General features: G+C 38.4%; 1 protein-coding gene across 1 annotated transcript; it reads left to right on the top strand.

Annotated features, from left to right (window-relative positions):
• Positions 1–480: 480 nt before the first annotated feature.
• On the top strand, positions 481–12,226 carry snupn (snurportin 1). The gene is made up of 9 exons (XM_053319060.1): positions 481–548; positions 1,971–2,135; positions 2,342–2,528; positions 2,820–2,924; positions 9,238–9,334; positions 10,097–10,194; positions 10,388–10,465; positions 10,965–11,045; positions 11,207–12,226. Exons 2-9 carry the CDS (start codon positions 1,978–1,980, stop codon positions 11,525–11,527), a joined length of 1,125 nt encoding a protein of 374 aa, XP_053175035.1. The 5' UTR covers positions 481–548; positions 1,971–1,977; the 3' UTR covers positions 11,528–12,226.
• The last annotated feature ends 7,823 nt before the right edge of the window (positions 12,227–20,049 follow it).

Here is a 20,049-nt window from a genome sequence, read left to right as displayed (position 1 = left end):
CTCTGCTTTAAATTCTATATTTATGAAGTTTATAGATTTTCAGTTTTTGTTGATATTGTCAAGAAGGTGATCATTCTTGATGTTTAATATTGAGGTCACAGTGGGTGATGGTGATGTACTAGGGTGCATTATATTGAATGGTGTCCCCTATATTTTGTCCACTCCATTAACATACATGAGGGGGACAAAATATTAGGGACACCAGTCAATATAATGCACCTCAGTAGGCCACCACCACTTAGTATGACCTCAGTAATAAACATAAAAGTAAAATGATTACCTTTTTTGATAATGTCAACATAACCTGAAAATGTATAAACATCGAAACAGTACAATTTATGGCAGAGCTTGATTGAATAAGATTGCACAGATGTACATATTGAAATAGCCGATGAATGTACAGTGTTTACTCCATCCTCATCGTGTGCTGCTGCAAAAAAACTCCGGGTTAGTTTGTTGCTGTAGTCGGCCCACAAAAAAGTCACCGCCGGTGGGGAGAGATGACAGCGTGACACTTTTTTAACAGCAACCTCCCTGCATGTCCAAAGGTATCTATTTATTTAAATGTATTTCTCTAATTGATTCACTATTATCAAAACTAAACATCGGGTGCAGCGGCTTAATTGTCTTCTGTAGTAGACGTGTTAGCAGTGACGTAACGTTCTAGAATCACTGTTGCTAGGGACTGGTCGGCCCACTGTATGCTAGCAGCTTTAGCACAATGCTAACCCTCTAGCATGACTAGCTGGATATAGAGTTAGCAGAGCCCGGGCTTTTTTAAAAACTTCTACTAAAGCTCGACTAGATAGAAGTGGGTTTATCACCTGTTGTAAAGGTGTTTGTTGTGGCATGTGTTTATAACTTGTACAAAGATTGATATAGGTGAAACGTAGCTACTGTCATAGTTCAGTGTGCAAGTATTGACATTAACTAACCATGTGCAGCACTAAACAGCTTCTTACATTGCACCAAGAATCATTTAGGATACATAGACAGAAACAAATAAGCATAACCAGATGTTGTCAGTGACTGTCAATCAACAAAGATCTAGATTAATATTCATCATCACATTATCAGGATATTTTGAACAGAATATTGATCAATATATCTTTTAGAGGGAATTATCTGCAGGACTGGAACTACTGATTATTTACATTATCAATTGTAGAACTGAAACAATTAGTTGATAAGTTGATCAACTGAAAATGAATTGTCAACTATTTTGATAATCATTTTAGCCATTCTTTTATGTCTTCATAAATGTGAGGACTTTATGTTTTTGGTTGTCATCATACATGATAGTAAAGTGAATTATTTGGGAGGTTTAGACTCTGTTGGTCAAGCAAAACAAGAAACATGACTTCACCTTTGACTCTGGGAAGTCATAACTTCTTCACAATTTGATATCTTAATGAAAAAAATGAGAGAAAAAGTTAGCAGATGAATTATCTTAAATTGCAACCCTAATCAATTAGTCGTTATTTTTTTCAGTAAGTGAGTGAAGATGTGTTGAGCCCAATGTAACAACTTAACATGTTTTACTTTGTCCAATCTCCACCACAAAAGTTGCTTATCAATCAAAAAATGTGTGATATTTGCTAGTTTCAGCTTCTCAGGTTTCAGTAGTGTTAATCCAATATTTTTGAAAAGAAATATTGCCTATTGTTAACACAAAAAACACCTGAAAACTACATCACAATATTATTTTCCCACTCAAAATGTGTTTATAACTGTACAGTTATTTTGTCCGTAATGCATCTGAGGTGTTTAAAGCTGTTTAAAAGAAATCAAAGTAGTATTACTGCAAGCTGCTCGAGTGGCTGTAATAATTACATTACATCTGATATTCAGGTTTTCATAGTGGTTACTCATGAATTCATCAGCCACATTATCCTTATTATAAGTGGGTGGAAGAAAGGGAGTTTTAAAAAGAGGACAATATATTAATTAACCACTGTGTTGTTTTGCAGAGTCCCCATGGATGACCTGACCCAAGCCCTCTCGGCCAGCTTTGCTGTGTCCAAGGAGTCCAACAGCACGGCCTGCCCCCACCCTCGGCTGGCCCAATACAAGAGCAAGTACAGCGTGCTGGAGCAGAGCGAGCGACGCCGGCGCTTCCTTGACCTGCAGAAAAGGTAAATGTCTGAATTTTCCAGTATTTGTCCATTATAAATGGTTCATATTTTGATACTTTCATTGAAAATTGTACTGCAGTCACCCTAATTGTTGTTTGATTAGTTTAGGTTTATATTCAGTGGTGTCTGTTCTGGCTGGAATTTTAATTATTTAATGTTTTATGCCACATTGAAAGCGTCTGAATGAACTTTTCTTTTTATCTCAGTAAAAGGTTAAACTATGTCAACCATGCACGGCGTCTGGCTGACGGGGACTGGACAGGAGCAGACAGCGATGGGGAGGAGGACATGGAGAAAAAGGAAGAGGGGGAACGGGAGCAAGATGACAAAGCAGAGGAGGAAGAGGGGATGGAGATTGAGAGGAGGAAGCTGCCAAAACATTATGCTAACCAGGTCAGTGTTTGATGTATTATTACCCAGAGGTATTACTCTTGTTCATGTGTGAAGGACAGCAGCTCAGCTGTACTTCTCAGCTACATTCTTCAGTTTGGCCAGCAGAGGGCGCTTGAGTCTCTAGAATGACAGCTCTCTGTCTCTGGCATAAGACTCAATAATAAATCATTCTTGTGTTTGTACCAGCTTTTTGAATGCTGACAGACTTTTCCATTTTCAGTGGTTGACTCTTGAATATAATGTCGATGAAGATGAAATGCAGAGTTTGTTAACTCAGTTCCTCCTCCTCAGCTCATGCTGTCAGAGTGGCTAGTGGATGTGCCATCAGAATTGGACACTGAATGGATAATGGTGGTTTGTCCTGTGGGGAAAAGGTCTCTCATTGTTGCCTCCAAGGTAAGAACCTTTCACTGCCTTCACTCCTCTTCCTGCATTTCTAAATTGGTCAGTAATTATTTTAAAGGCCCAACATTAAGAATTTATTGCACTCTTTGAGCTGCCTCTTACTAACTGATGAATTACTTTTCCATCTCTGCTGTTTCTATTGTGTCATCTTCCTGTCCTGATCGAAAGAGTAACCAGTTTCCAAAATGATGAACATGATCAACAGCTTTCAGATCCTTTTCTAATCAATACTTTGAGAGGATTACCGTATTTAACCTTTTTTTGCTCGTAAATTCAGCTATGCATTCTTGGTAGTGGGTAGAACGAGTGAGTAAGATGAACCAACCAGTATGAGCAACCCCACATAAAATTAATAATGTGGGCGCACAAGGAAGAAAAACTTTCCTGAATCAGTGACGTAAGCCGTAAACCTGGAGTGATTCCACCATAATACAGTAAAGATGTTCATTCTGGTACCTAAGGTGAGATATGAGTAGAGTATGAATCACACAATTTGAGCTATTTTAAGCCTGAGTCATTATGTGAAACACTTTTACCAAAAAGGTGACAGTGGGATAAAATATGCAGCTGTTGGCATTTAACTTACAACCATAATTTAAACACTACAGTATTTCCTGTAAACACGCTACATCATGACCACAGACAAGAACACAGAAGAGATATGTTGAGAACAACTGAAGAACCAAAAGCATGTGTGTTTGTGTGCGCTAGACACACACACAAACACACATACACAAGCCAAACCAGTTTTGTAATGACTGTTTTGACCCACATTACACCGCGGCACCTAAATAAGAGAAGTTAAAATTATTCTGATGTAAACCTGAATTATGTCACTAGATCATGATACAAGAATAAATGAGGAGTAGTTTGATTTTGTGCTCTATTGAAATGTGGCACATATGTTTTAATAAGGTTAGTAAAGGTAAAGTTAGAATTTTTGTCATTTTAAAAGTCCCCCTTTTTTACCTCACTTGACATTTCTGAGTTTGACATTAAAAGGCTGTTTTCACATTCATCTGACGAAGGTGGAAAGGTTCTCTTTGCTCACCTCAAATCCAAATATAAGTTGTTTATCTACGAGCAGTATTTGTCACATCACATGTAGTAGACTTGAGCCAACTCTACACAATCCTTCCACAAGTGTGATGTGGAAACTTGAGGCCTCCAGTGTATATTCACTGAAAATGGGCTTTAAAGTGAAGTAGGAGATATCTTGTGTCTGGCAATTAAACTTTTTGAACCAAACAATATTATTTAGAGATTCTTTGATTTTCAGTGAGGAAGACAAGTCAGTTTTATTTATATACCACCAAATCACAACAGAAGATATCCCAGGTCTAGATTACACTCCTCAATTTACAGAGGCCCAACAATCCCCTTGGCAACAGCAGCACAGAGGACGGGAAGAAACCTTGAGCAGAACCAGGTTCTACGTAGGTGGCCGTCTGCCTTAACTGGTTGGGTTTAGAGAGACAGAGGGAAGTGGAGATGGGCTAGAGTGAGACACAGAGATATTTAATCTGGACAAATGGGACAGTAGGCGGTCCGCAGCTGACGTTTACCTGCGAGATGAGAGAGCACAAAAACTCCCGGAAAGCTGCCAAGTCAGTAACATGCATTAGTGGTACATGAATGTGTACAGATGGAGAGTGTAAGGAGGAGGAGACAGGAACTCATTGCATCATAGGAAGTTCCCCATGATGCTGTCTCGGCCTATAGCAGCATCACTTGGGGTTCGTCCAAGACCAGCCTCGGCCAGCTCTAACTGTAAGCTTTATTAAAGGAAGGAGGTGGAGGTCAAAGCAAAGTATTTTATATGTTTTATATATTGTGTTGAGGGTATCTTTAAAAAATGTTCCTCCATTCTGGGGAACATTTAACTAAAAATACTGTGTGTATGTGTGTGTGTGTGTCATTGCCAGCAGTGATTACCAGTCTACGGTTTGGGGACTGGTAACTGGGCCTCAAAACATTTTCGACCGGGTTGCCTGGAAAAGATACATTTAATAAAAACTTTCCAGGGTATTTGTGCTGTGTTCTTGAACATGGCACAGTCAGTCTGTTGTGCAACTTTCCTCATCTCTCTCTCTCTCCCTGTCAAACCCCCAGAAACACTCCGTCATCACCCACTTAGCTGCTCAGTCTGTCCGTGTCGTGTTTCTATTACTTTTATGATTACTTCATTACTAGTAAAAAGCACCCAAAAAAAAAAGAGTTTTAGAGATTTGCTGGAAAGTTTCTTCAGCAGAGGTAAGGGAGATAAAAGGACTCAGTGTTTCCTGTGGAACAAGAGGTTTGCCGTGGGGGCAGTGTTAACCAGAGGGGGATTGGAGAGGGTGGCGGGGGTACTTCCCGGTCGAGTCATAAAGGAGTTGGATTATACCAACTGTGTACTAGAGGACTTTGAAAAGACTTTTAAAATACTTCAATCTGACACCCAGTCACATCTAGAGAAAAGGTGTCATAAATCACTGTGTTAAGTCACAGATTTGGCGAATACTTGGGGATCTTTTAGGGCCCTTTTTTTTTCTTAGATCACGTCAAGCTAAGACGATCAGAGTCATGTTTTCCTGTCCTTGAAGTAAGCTTTAAATTTTCAGGATTTCCAGGATTCATGTGAAAACAAGGTATTTTTACAACATTAAAACAGCTACACAGTTTATACAGCTTCCCACAGAAACCACCTTCAACCGTTACCCATCTGGACACAGCACTTTCAGCTGCTGGACGTCGGAGCATTTCTGTTTGCAAACTGCATGAAGTACAGCAGAAACGGCAGCAGCCTGGAAAATTATACAAAGGTCTCGCTCCTCCAACTGGCTCGAAATCATGTGTGAAAAACTAGTAAATACACTGCAGACACTCAGCAGCTGACAGAAAGAGGAGGTCATATTATACAGAGGAATATTATTATTTTTTCTGGGTGAATAAACGTTAATGTGACGTATTAAAAAAAGGAAAAAGGGAAGCTACGAGATGGCTGAGCTTTCAAGTTTCAGCAAAAGTCATTAATAACATCATCAAGCACGTCACGTTTAATTAGGATAGTAGAAAGACAGTAAAAGCATTTACTGCATAGGGCCCGTTAGAGACAGTCCAATAAACTGTTAATTAGCCTGATCGGCCACTGTCGGTACTCAATACAAACAGGCTCATTAGCAGACTGTAGCCATTAATCAAACTTATAACTAACAGCAGTCAATGTCAACAACCTTATCATACTTTAGCAGTTAGCCAATGTTTCTGTAGTGGTTGTAAAATGTACAAGTTAGCTCCCTGCGCTCTCCAGGGGAAATATTACACCAAACTACCTTAAAGAAATATGACACTTTAACAGTCTTCTTGTCAATTCAGTATCAATTTAATCAATACAAGTTTCTGTTGGTTAGCTGCACTTTTTTTAGTGGGAGAAGACTGTGGGAATGAGAGGCGAACCATTTCAAAAAATTGAAGTTTCTCACTAAAATACATGCTGGCCTGTGGATCAGATACATGCCAAATTAAACACAGACTCCAAACACTGTTAATTGGCCGTCTGTCGTGTGTTTGTGTATGTGTGAAGAGAGCCAAAAACTTCCAATAATATTAAACATGTTTTAATTGAATCAGAATGTCAAGATGAGAAAAGGACCGCCTTTAAAACGGCTCAGAGTTTTCTAAGCATCTTACAGATGATTGATTGCAGGAAGTTTTGCTTTCTCTTGTGAATATTTTTGTTTTGGCTGTGGAGGCAAAGACTGACTGACTTGGGTTTGGATTTATACTTGTCAGTAGTTTTAAACAGAAAATCCAAATTTGAGAGGCAGGTTGGAGCCAGGCTGAAGCTGTCACCACGGCTCTAGTGTTGTCAAATCAAACGCACCCCTTTTTTAAAGCCTTTGATATAATAATAAATAATAATAATGCATTTTATTTAAAGGCGCCTTTCAAAGCACTCAAGGACACCTTACAAGGCACATATAACACAACAACAGTACATCAAACAATATAAATCAGGTGACATTTAGTGCAAAGATAAAGAATAAATATGAATGTGACTACAAAGTGCATTAGTACAATAAATAAACAAGAATGAAGATTGCATAGTCAGTGTGAGACAGAGTATGCCACTCTGAATAGGTGCGTTTTCAGGCAGGATTTAAAGGTGGAGACAGAGTCAGAACTGTGAATGTCAGGTAGGAGAGAGTTCCAAAGACGGCGGGGGGGGATCAGCTGAAGGCTCTTGACCCCATGGTGGTTAAGTTGGCAGATGGGGCAAAGAGCTGGTTGGCAGAGGAGGATCGGAGAGTTCGAGAAGGTGTGTAGATGTGAATAAGTTCAGAGAGATATGATGGTGGCAGGTTGTGAAGGATCTTGAACGTGAGGAGTAGAATCTTAAAGTCAATGCTGCAGGGCAGGAGTGATGTGTTCAATAGAGGGAGTTCTGGTTATGATACGAGCTGCTGCTGCGTTCTGTACCAGTTGGTGTTTATGAAGAGATTTCCGCGAAAGACCAAAGAGACCAATATCCACTTCAGTATTTTCTAAATTGTCAGCATGACTTAAAATACAAGAAGTGAAATTGGATATTAATACCTCAAGTTCTTGTGAAATAAAATGTGCTTTTTGTCCGAATTTGAGATTGTTTTCCCCAAATTGACTTCATTTTTGTGTTTTACTTTGTACCAGATCTAACTTGTGGTTTCTGAGCAATGACGGGGCTTGAAAATGCTTATCACTATGTGATACAAATTACTGGTAACTGTCTTTCCTACCGACCCCTAAACCACACGCAAACCCTTTGTTGTAACTTTGTTACACACTCCGCACCCTGTGATGCAACCATCTATAAAACCATAATGACTGTGCACCTACAGTCATCTGGTTCCTCGTTCATTGAGATCTTGACCTCATTGACGACAAATCTGTGAAAGGCCTCACCCCAGCGGTCTTTTGATGAGAAGAGACAACAGAGGATTTCCGTTGCTGGAGGAAAATTGAATGAGACAAGTTTTTTTTTTTATATGCGTGCAAGAAGTCAGATTTATTTGTCAGTTTTGGCCAAGTTTTTATCTTTTATCTCTCGTAGCGCCTGTGTAGCTCAGCGGGGACTGTGTGGGGGTTTGATTCATGTTGAGACTACACCAAAAAACTTTTTCTCAACCATGATGCCATATTTAGGTCCCATAATTCTCATGACCCCTGCAATTACAGTCATCAGGTTGTCTTGTGAATAAGATTTACACTTTATGCTATTTGTTTTTTTATTGCATCGAGGAAGCTCAAATAGAATATACAGAAATGATTATGTATATAAATTAGGTCTTAGAGATAATTCAGTAGTATTATCGATGTCTGTGGACTATTAGGGATGGTTTCACGACAATACAATCATACTGTGTTACTGTTTTACTTAATTATGTTGTTTAAATTAGTCCCTTTCTTATGGGTTTTTTTCCAGTGTTCAGATCAGTAAATCAGTTTTAAATTGATAAAAACTCAGATTGTATACCGTTTACATGTCTGTCTGGTAAATACAACGCTTAAATCGCCTTTTAGAATATGAGACAACAACGATGAAGTTTATTTCAGTGATATATTGCATGTTCGAGGCACCTTGAATACAATCTTCGCAGTAATCAGACTGCATGATGTCAGTTTCAGGCTGTCAGATTGTGCGCTGCATATGTGGTGAATCTCAGCAAAGCAGCGTAAATAGAAAAAAAAAAAGTTTCTGAAAGCAGAGACACATCATCCGTAGGAAAGGCGCACAGATTTCTTTCTTTGCTTCACTTCCACCAGTTCGGTTTTCGTGTACTGTGGATGTATTAAGGCGAACGAGTCTGAAGTTTTCTAAATTGACAACCAAAGATTTCACCACTTTTCAACTCAGACAGCCCAAAATCACACGGTTTTAAGGGGCCTTTAAAACTGCTGGTTGCCTGGCGATCTCTGAGAGTGACATTTAGTGAGCTTTAGGGGTGCTGGTAAGTGGATTCTGTTACCTTTGGACAGAGCCAGGCTGGTTATTTCCATGTGCTCCAGTCTGAGCTAACTGTCTCCTGGCTATAGTCTCTAGTATTTATTGGACAGATATAAAAGTGATCTCATCTAACTCTAAACAAGAAACCAAAGAAGTGTATTTCCCAAAAATAACTGTCACTGCTTCAAAAGAAGATGCCACATATTGTCAAAAAGCCTTTTTTCTTTTGATCAGAGCGTAGAACAATGCTGTGGGGAGTACCTGACCTCATAGTAACACTTGTCTCTTCCTCTTATATCGTCTCTGGTTTTGAAGTTTTGTTTTGGGTTTATTTTGAAGGGTTCCACTGCAGCGTACACTAAAAGTGGCTACTGTGTGAATCGTTTCCCCTCCCTGCTGCCTGGTGGGAACAGACACAACTCCGCCATGGGAAAAGGTAGGTGGACCCGCTTTATCTGGAACTCCCTGATTCACAAAAAATGAACGCCTACAATAGTCAATTTAGCAACACAGGAAAGTTTTTCCACCAACAACAGGATCTCCCACTGGCTCTCATTCATACACATTTAAGTTTCATTCGGAGCCAGATGTAGTATTTAAACATCAAAAGACTGTCAAACTTAGAAGATTTGGCCAAAGTCATGAAACTTGACTTTAAATTCTAGCGGAGATCTCAAATTTCCCAAAAGTACCACATATGTCAGGATGACTTTTTAGTAAATATAGTATAATATTGTGAATAAAACATTTTTCCAACCGTAAAAGCTGGATGTTAAGGGGTTAACCAGAGCAGAAGTTTTTGTCATTTGCCGTTTGTTACGACGGTGGGGTCTTTTTAGGTCTCTGTAACTAAAATGTCTCGAGGCATACGGTTGTTCATTGTTGCACCATCCTCAGGGCAATGTGTGGGGGTTGGTGAGAGTATCTTGAAATTCCTCCTCTCCTCGTTTTGGGAATTTTTGTTCCTAAAGCATCTTACAGAACCTGAAAGTAATCAGCAGAACCAAATACATCAGAACCAGCTGATATCGACTATTAATACTATTAAACCCTACTGGAGTTGGTCTAAGTCATTCAGAGAGGTTGTAAAACATGTTCTTATTGCTTTTTCTTTAGTCAGTAGTAGTTGATAGGATCAGTTTTCTACCTGTGTTTGCCACATAATTATAACTGAGCCTTTTGTATTTGGTCCATGCAGACTACACAATCCTGGACTGCATTTATAGTGAAGTGGACAGAACGTACTACATCCTGGACGTCATGTGCTGGAGAGGCCACCCGGTCTATGACTGCACGGTAAGACTGGTTTCTAATCCTCCAGCAATCCCGGAATGCTTGTCTAATTGCTTAAGTAGCAAAGTCTGGACCACAGATGTGCGTTTTTGCCACGTTGCCATCTCATTGGCTCAGGATCGGAAAAGGAGTTTTTTTTTTGTTTTTTTTTTTTTGGTTTGTTTTTTGTTTACAGTGCTTGTTTTCTCATCAACAGACCCAGTTCCGTTTCTACTGGCTCCAATCCAAAGTCCAGGAGACGGACGGCCTATCAGAGATCGCCAAACGCAACCCCGTGAGTAATGGTGCCAGAAACACAGCCTGTCCATGTCATGCTCCTTCTTTTCTTAGTATTGTTATTTGAGACACATGTTTATTCAATCTTTTCTGCTTTTTGTATTTATTGTGCTTCATGCCTTGCTGCACTTTGAATACCCCAAATAAAGTCCTGAACTTGAACTTTAAACTCCTCAGGGGGGAAATGGAAGGAAAAAGGAAAATTAAGGCAAACTCTCATTAGTATCCTCAGGGCTAATTGTGCACTAAAGTGATTATTGCACACAAATCTTCAAGATTATGGTGCCTTCAGGAAACTTCAGGGCGAACTTTGAGTTCTAGTTCCACCTCTTAATCCTCAGCATTTGTGTGGTGCAGCTCGGTAGGGGCTAAATCTGGCTTAGGCCTCATAGAGTAAACTTAGTTTCACAAAAGCAATTGATCACATTTGACATGAAGACAAATTGAGTTTGTAAGTAATAACATGGTGCTGTCATTTTTTTTGTTTGGTCCAACAGTTCCGGTTTGTGAGCCTCCAGAACACAGACTGCACAGCAGAATCGATTAAGAAAGCCCTGGCAGCCGAGTACAGCTTCAGTGTAAGAACAGATCCTCAGTCCTTCATCCGTTTTCCACGAATCGTTTCCCTTGCTGCTGAAGCAAACATTGCACAAAGTTTTAGAGTTAGAGAAATGTTTGAAAAGCTAGGTCTTATTATTCATTAATTTTGACGAGTTTAATTCTGAATTTCTGGCTCCAGGTGGATGGTCTCCTTTTCTACCACCAGCAGACCCACTACACCCCTGGCAGCACCCCTCTGGTGGGCTGGCTCCGCCCCTACATGGTCACCGACATCCTGGGTATCGAGGTTCCCGTCGGAGCCCTCACCGCCAAGCCAGAGTACGCCAGCCACCAGCTGCAGCAGATCCTGGAGCACAAAAAACCATCGAGTGAAGTCCGCCCCGCCAATAACAGCGGAGGCTACGAGTTAGAATACCTGTCCACGCCGAGCCAGGACGGAGGGGACGGACTGAACTTTTTAAATCAAAACCCAATAAGGGAAGCGCACATGGAGAGCTAAGTGGGAGGCTTAAAGAGATGCAAATTGCTAACTCAGTGTTTCTGAGTGATGGCGGCCCACATATGGCTCTTTAGAATATCTCCTGAATGGTTCTGCAGATCTGACCAATTGCAAAGCATGGCTAATTCTAATCCGGCACTGCTCAGGACGCCCTCAGAGTGCAGATTAGTAGAGCTATGCTGTATATGTGTCTGACACTTACATCCTTTTTAAACATTCCGTTGAACTCGGAAACTTGTTTTCTTCGAGAGAGAAATGACTGCACAATATTTAGCCACTGTAATTATTACGTCACAGTCTGTTATGCAGATTACTGTCATGACAGCGTGGGTAGTCACATCTGAAAAAAAGGGCCTGAGAGGTTTAACGTGTGAGATATAGTGCAAGGTGCAGCACATTTTGTGGTCAAGTGTTATTTTGATGCTCTGCACACTTTGTCCTTTTTGCATTTTAAACAGATGCCACATGAAAAAACTTCTCACCCTCATTGTTGTCAGCTGCAGGCTTTCTTCTACCACTGATACTCTCTCATCTAAACAAGCTTGCCGTTTTGGTGTAGTGTGTGCATGTTGGACGGATGAGACGACTGGTCAGACCTTGTGAGATCATGTGGATATGGACTTTTTAATGTTAAAATTTCGAATTGCTTCAAAGGTATTTTTAAGTCTATTTTCCTAAATAAATGTTTTTTTTAATTGCCCTACGCTCTCTGTGCTCCTGTGTTCGTAACTGCTCATTAGATTATAGTTATTATTGAAAGTAGTGCTGTCAAAATTAACTAATTGATTTTATTAATTTGAAATCTTGAATGTGTTAAAAGAAAATGCCTTACTGTCTTTCTGGCTGTAGCAGGCTCAACGCTAGAGTGAAGTTACTAATATCACAAGAAACTACAATGACTCTCATGCATCTATTGGTACCAGTGATGTCATGCCAGATTGTTAAAACGTTACATTTTGAACTCTTTCTCGCTCTATCTTTCTCTCTGTCTTCTGAATCTTTCCTTGTTCTTTTTCCATATTTGCATGAAATACTGTGAATGTTATTGAAATTCAACTGGCACTTGGACATCATTTAGCATGTGAGAAGTTATTGCTTTCTTAACTAATATCTAATTTTAATGAGCTTGATGGTTTTAAAATTCAACAGCACTTTAACATGTAGGTATGGGTTCATTATGTCTAGTGCATGTTAGAAAAATGCCTTTCAAGCTGACAGTCAGTGGCCTTAATGGTTTTACTGGAAATCTGTAATTCAAGTGTTCAAAAAAGATGATATTAAACAATAGTATTTGAATTATTTTAACATACGTCCTTGGTGTTGATTCTACATTAATTCTGTGATTTTTACATTTTAATATCTATTATTAAAAACGTCAATATTAAGAAAGAAAAAAAGCGATTTATTGGATTCATTGCAGCAAAAGGGGTGATTAATTCTTTTTTTGGGGTTGATTGAAAGCCCTGGTTTAAAGTCTATAATATATCAGTCAGATCAGTTCTCCAAGAAAGATTTAAAATAGTATAATTATTATTATTATAATTTCTTGTCACATCAGAAACATGGTTTTAGGGATGTTGGTCTTTCTGTTAGTCCACCATGTTGGTCTGGACTGAAATATTCATAACTGTTGGCTTGATTGCTGTAAAGTTTTCCAAATGATGAGTCCTCGTGATGTCAGTAATCACCCTGAGTCACTATAATGATTCTGAGAAAAGTGTCTCAACATCTATTGGGTGGACATACAGACGCATTCCCCCAAAACACAACTAAATACCTGTAAAACTAATGAGTAAGGCAAGGCAAGACAAAGCAGTTTTATTTATATAGTGCATTTCATATTCAATGGCAACTCAATGTGCTTTACATAAAACAGAAAAACATGCAATTAACCCCCCATCCCCCCACCCCCCACACTAATGATACAACCAAATTACAGAAAAATAGAAAGAGAGAAATAAAATGCTAGAATAGAGCATTAAATATAATGATTTGCTTTAAAATCATTAAAAGGACATAGAGTGCAAATGAAAGATTAAAATGTAAAGTGCTTTAAAAGAGCTCAGTCATAAGTGATCATGAGTAGTAGTAGCAAATGTTAGCATGCTAATAAAACTATTTTAAGATGTTCTAAATGGCAAACAGTGCTAAACATATGCATGCTAATGTTTTAATGAGCATGTTTGTATGATTTTTTTAGCATTTAGCTCAAAGTATTTAGCATTTAGCTTGGCCAGCATGCAAGTCTTCTTAATTTATAGAAAGTATCGCTATAGTGATTCTGAGAAAATTGTATCTATTGGGTGGACATACAGACAAGCATTCCCCCAAAACACAACCAAATACCTGTAAAACTAATGAGTAGTAGTAGCAAATGTTAGCATGCTAATAAAACTATTCTAAAATGTTCAAAATTGCAAACAGTGCTAAACTTCTACATGCTAATATTTGAATGAGCATGTTTGCATGATTATTTTAGCATTTAGCTCAGTAAGTAAAGTAAACTCACTTGGCTAGCATGCAAGTCTTCTTAATGTATTAATGTCTTAATGCTCTTTTGTTTTCACCATTTAATAGTTGTTCATTTACAAGTGCATTTCTAAACAGTGTTGCTTCTTTAATAAAGCTAAAGACACATATAACATGGATATTCTTAAGGGTCAATGATTCAATTTTATAACTGCTTCAAAATTTGAAAACCTCTGCAATTATATCAGGCCTGACTCAACTTGCACTGTCAATATGACTGCAAGTAGCTGATGTTCCTGTATGTAAGACGTGATTCATACCACTGATACTAGTGCTCATCAGCAGAATTCATGAGCACCGTTCCCTCTGCGCTGAGCTTACTGTGCCATTTGCGTAACACTGAGTAGCTTGGTGGAAATGATCAACAGGAAAAGACGTGAAAGTGCCCTGCGGGGTTATGAACTTGTTTCAGCGACGCATGTCAACACATCCTCTATGAAAGAACACCTAAGATCATTGCTGCAGGTTATCAGATCTGGGCTGCTGTGGCAAGTCATTCACAATTTCTTGGAAAGAGAGATCACACGATTTTTTTTTATTTTTTTTTTTTTTTTACTTTTGTTTCCTCTTTTTCTTTTTTAGTGAAAACAGTTTTGAAGTTTCTGGTTTCAACTCAGTGCTTTTTAAACTTCCTGGATCGGTGTGTCCCACTTAGACAAACTGAGGTCTGTTTTTCTGAAATTAATTGGTATGGCTTTTAAAGTAAGTGAGGTAGTTGTGGTTGACCCAAAAACTCTTCAAATTCAGAGCTTTGTAACATATTCTGTGCTTATTGTGTCATTTGGTAGCATAGTTAGTGTCCCAGTGACTGAAAATAAGCCATGACTACAATTAAGACTAATTCCATGAGTGAGATCAATGAATTATACATTTTGAAGTGATCTAAAGACTAAATATTTTTTTCTTTTCCTTTTTCGGATCAAAGAAAAATCAACTGCGATCATACAGAGAGAAATGAACAGTAGAAAAATCTTTCATATCTTCACAAACTCCTCCTTCACTTAACCAGCATGCAGTGCAGCAAGAAGACATGATGTGTCTTGTGTTTGAGCCACGACTCACTTTTTCTACACTGGAAAAAAAAAGAAAGTCTCATTTTCTCCTTTTCTTGCTTTTTATGATGGTATCGAACCACCTACACGGAACACAGACAGGTGAAAATAGCAGGTTCACATCCCGTCTGTGGGGCTTGTTACAACTCATTCTGGGAAACGTAGGAGATCAGAGGTTGAGGGAAACTTGGTGTACCACAATACCAGATCATGCAATAACTCCTGGAAAGCATCGAACATCACAAACTAACAATTTCTGACAATGTGATAGTTGATAAGAGTATTTGGTAAGCCGGTCTTTTTAAAATTATAGATTGGGTATCATAAGATCTGATTATTTTACTTTGAAATCTGTTTTTAGGTTAGGGTGACAGAGAAAAGGAAGAGAAACTATGATGTAGGTTATCACACTGAACCATATGGTTTGTGATCATTCAGGTTTTAAATTAGTTAGAGGAGAAAAAAAGAACAACACAAGCAATTCTCAGTTTTAGAATTTGTCCTCTAAATAGTATCTGTGAACAAAAATGTTTGACAAATGGTGACGCCGAGTACAGTCGGATGTTTTTTCTTTCACATTCAGTCACCTTTACACCGAGAAGCCTGTCAAAGAGAGCAAAGTCAGCCATGCGGTTACTGCAAGAATTCAGCTATTAGTCAGCAGCACAGATCGCTTTCCAGGAACTGAGCACCTTCCAGTCCTCAGTTAGTTTTCAAAGCTCTCTCGATCTCTCCCCCCCCCCCCCCCCCACACACACACACATACACACACATATAAATATATAAAAAAGTGACGATATATATATATATATATATATATATATATATATATATACACACACACATATATATATATACACACACATATTTATATATATATATATATATATATATGAAAACCTTTTTTAAGGAAGCTCATTTTTATTTCCTCTGCAACCCTCCAACATGTTGAGAAGCTTACATGCCTGATAAAATCCTCATATTAGGGTCTGAAAAAAATAAAGTTAATATGCATGTTGAACTGTGAGTCTTTTTAGAAAATACTGCAGTCAAATACAAATCCCCAAAGGGAACACTACACCCTGAGGAAAGTTTTAACAAGCCGATAATAAAAACATTTCTGATTATTGTTTTTCTTTCATTTAAGGGAATAGTTAGTTTGGGGGGAGGGGGGAGGGGCATGTATTTGCCTTTCTTGTCAAGAGATGTTAAAATTGATACCATCAATCTTCTCATCTTGTCAAGAAAGGGAAAGTGCTTATGCAAAATGCAGAACTATTCCTTTAACTGTTTAGCTATAACGATTGTGAAATGTATTTTCATGAATGCAGTTCCACGCTGTCACATATAATTCTGAGAGTAGAAATAATTGAATTAAATATAATTTATATAAACCTTATATCAACGTTATGTTTTTTTTGTAGCTCAACAAATCAACAATCAGCTAATCAAATTTAAAGATCTTTGGTCTGAAAACCATCAAACTCAGCTTTAAAAAGCCATCATGTCATAACGTGTGTAACTGTAGAAACTAAACTCCACCTAGGGGGCCGTACTCATAAAAGTTCCTAGTAGAAACAGCTGCTCCTGGTGATGAAATTCTAAGAAAATTGTTATTGTGACGTTTTCTAAGAATTGCCCCTGACAGTTAAGAATAGCTCCTGGTAAAGAAAAAAGTTATTAACAAAAAGCATTTTAACCCTCAGGAGAAAAAGGGGTAAGTGAGTAGGGGAGGGGGACTTTTGAGGTGCGGCTTTAGGAGTTCCTTTAGCAGAGGAGAAAATAGTGAAAAGACAAAGAGGTAGAACTCTAACACTGAGTGACTGTGAGTTAATGAAATGCTACAGATTAGATAGTGCAGCGATGTGCTCACGTCTTCACACCCAATGCAATAACACTATTAAAGCAGAAATGAAAGTGATCAACACAACAGATATTTGGCAGCTTGAGTCATTTTGAATTTGGTGGCAGCTGGGGAAAAAAAGAAAAAGATTTACATGCCAACAAACGCTGCTGCTCATCATCGACTGGGCCAGTAATCACAGAGATTGATGAAAGCTGAGCCAGTCTCCTCCCTGTTAATATCAAATCAAATGAGCAGCATTTGAATCCAAACATATTTAAATAATTATAAAAACTATCAGTATGTCAGCAGCTACTGCACAGGTAGGCCTATGTTTTCAACCATTTTACTGTATAGACCAGGGGTGTCAAACTCACCTTCATTCAAGGGCCACATACAGCCCAATTTGATCTTATGTGGGCCGGAAGGAAGGAAAGAAGGAAGGAAGGAAGGACAGATGGAAGTAAGGAAGGGAGGATCGAATGAAGAGGAGAGAAGACAGTAAGGAAAGATGAAAGAAAGGAAGGAAAGATTGAAGGAAGGACAGATGGAAGGAAGGAAGGAAGGAAGTAAGGAAGGGAGGATCGAATGAAGAGGAGAGAAGACAGTAAGGAAAGATGAAAGAAAGGAAGGAAATATTGAAGGAAGGACAGATGGAAGGAAGGAAGGAAGGAAGAGAAGACAGGATGAAAAGATGGAAGGAAGAAAGGGAGGATCGAAGGAAGGATGGAAGGAAGAGGAGAGAAGACAGTAAGGAAAGATGAAAGGAAGGAAGGAAAGAAAGGAAAGAAAGGAAGGAAGAAAGGGTGGATGGAAAGATGGACGGAAAAGAAGACAGGAATGAAAGTGGGCCGGATTGGACCCCTTGGCGGGCCGGTTCTGGCCCACGGGCCGCATGTTTGACACCCCTGGTATAGACTATAATTTTTATATTATATACAATATTCATGATTACTAAATTCTATGATTAGGCCTATCAATTTCACTGTCAATTATTTGCCCATTATCAGTGAAAGTGCTTTTTTCTTTCTTTTTTTTGATCAACTAATAACACATTTTAAAAAAGAATGAGTCATAGAGTGTCAACAGGGTCAAACACACCTCCTCACTAAATAAATAATAAAGGTAAATGTGTCTGTCCTTTCCTCGCTCAGACAATTTTCTCCTATAAGCCAGGACTCTACTACTTGGAAACTTATTAAGGCTAAGTTAGGAGCTCTCTGAGATTATTCCCAGAATGTTTGTGAATACGATGCCAGGTCATTAAAACCCCCTAAACTCCCAGACACTCTGCTGAAGACATCACTTCGGTGTCCTCGTTTGTAGCTACGGACACGATTCCACAGAATTTAGCTCAGTACATTTGTGCTTCTTATAAAAATCCAGTTAAATCTGATATTCAGATTTCACATTAATATTAGTCACTTAGTAGACTTATCTGATGAGGGCTTGAGTTGTTCATGTTGAACTAGCATCTTTACAACTACACATCTTACAAGCTCATCTTTTATTGGTCTCTATAAATACTTTCATCTTCCTCTTTGACAGTGCAGTTAATATTCTTTAATGTTTGCATGCACTCAGAAGACTTTTTGTTTTGTGTGTGTAAGGGTTGATATTACGTGGGCAGGGCTTAAGGGGTTTACCAATCATATTTTCCCAAATGACATGACGTCAGCTGGTTTGACAGGAAGTCTATTGTTGTCCACTCCCTTTTCCCTCGGTTTTCAAGCCAGACTTTCTCACGCCTCATTATTTACAGTTCTCCTATTGTAGGAGCTTGTTTTTTGTGGGGGGGGAAAAATATATAAACAGCATGTGAACACACACATAATTTCCGACCTTCTCTTACAAAAACACTTCTACTCAAAGAAGTGAATAGCCAACCTGTCTCAAAAGGCTTTTCCTTGTTTAACTACAGGTATAAGAAGATATCTACAATGTAGCATGGAGGAATCTTATCTGCACTCTCTGCATCACATGTCGTTTTATGGTGTCAATTAAAAACACATCAAGGTATGAATTAAAGGCTATCAATATGTCTTGCAGGAAATGCAATCTCCTAACTGCACTTGAACTAACCTTCCTACTGACATATACCAGCAGCGATTGTATGCCTATGGAGACCTGCTGTGTGTTTGTGGGTCGTATTACAGAGACTTTATCGTACTGTCGGGTATTTTCTTCTTCCTATGATGTCATGCAATTCCTGTAAAGTGTACTGGACTATAATGTGGCCTCGGGGGGGACGAGAAGGGGGTGCATGAGTCGAAAGTTTCTCTAATTAAATTGCTTTTCTTGCAACTACTTATTAAGGAAGGGCCTGTTTCTATAATTAGTTACTTCCTCTCACATTATATCATGCATTAGAAGACTTACTACTACTTATATACATATAAATCTAAAATACCACAATGAAAAAGTACTTCATTAAAAATTTAAGTCATTTAAAAAAGACTTCTTAACTAAAGGTACAAAGGTACAGCTGCATGTGACTGATATCTTATCATTATTAGATTGTAAATACTGATACATCAGCATAAGTAAGATGCATGTTAGTGTGGAAGTTAGTTAAGGTGGAGCTACTTCTAACTATATTACTTACTGGTAGGTAGTTTAATCGCCTTCAAAAGGTCACATGATGAATCTGGGAAGTCATGAGATGATTAATGGGAAAGGAAATGAGAGAAAACTAGAGTTGTGTGACAAACTTTATTCATTTTCTTATATATATTCTATAATATTTGCTTTTGTTGTGAAATATTGAGTTTTTACCTCATTGGAGCCTTAATAATGAGAAGTTTAGAGATGTAATATCTTTTTGGTTGAACTTCATCATCAGACAAACATCTTAGACATGATAAGGGGCAACCAACTAGACACTGCTAGTTATAACTTCTGGTTTAATCTGTAACGGAGCACTGTATTTTATAAGATTATAAGTTTTTTATACGTTTTTTAATGTAAAATTGCAATATGAAAAGCAACTAGTAACTACACCTGTAGAAAGTGTAGGCTAATATTTCCATCTGAATTTTACTCAAGTACATCAAGATTTTACTCACATACCTGCAGTATTTTGTACGAAAATGTGCAAA

The sequence above is a fragment of the Scomber japonicus genome, chromosome 5 (genome assembly GCF_027409825.1).
Source record: "Scomber japonicus isolate fScoJap1 chromosome 5, fScoJap1.pri, whole genome shotgun sequence".
NCBI classification, from domain to species: domain Eukaryota; kingdom Metazoa; phylum Chordata; class Actinopteri; order Scombriformes; family Scombridae; genus Scomber; species Scomber japonicus.
This window is presented reverse-complemented; position numbering and strand designations above follow the sequence as displayed.

What these genes read in the sequence shown, in the direction of transcription:
- snupn (XM_053319060.1), top strand. Translation starts at nt 1,978, where the DNA reads ATGGATGACCTGACCCAAGCCCTCTCGGCCAGCTTTGCTGTGTCCAAG. An exon ending in CTCTCATTGTTGCCTCCAAG is followed by an intron (nt 2,925 to 9,237) that starts GTAAGAACCTTT and finishes TTTATTTTGAAG; the next exon opens with GGTTCCACTGCAGCGTACAC. An exon ending in AGATCGCCAAACGCAACCCC is followed by an intron (nt 10,466 to 10,964) that starts GTGAGTAATGGT and finishes TTGGTCCAACAG; the next exon opens with TTCCGGTTTGTGAGCCTCCA.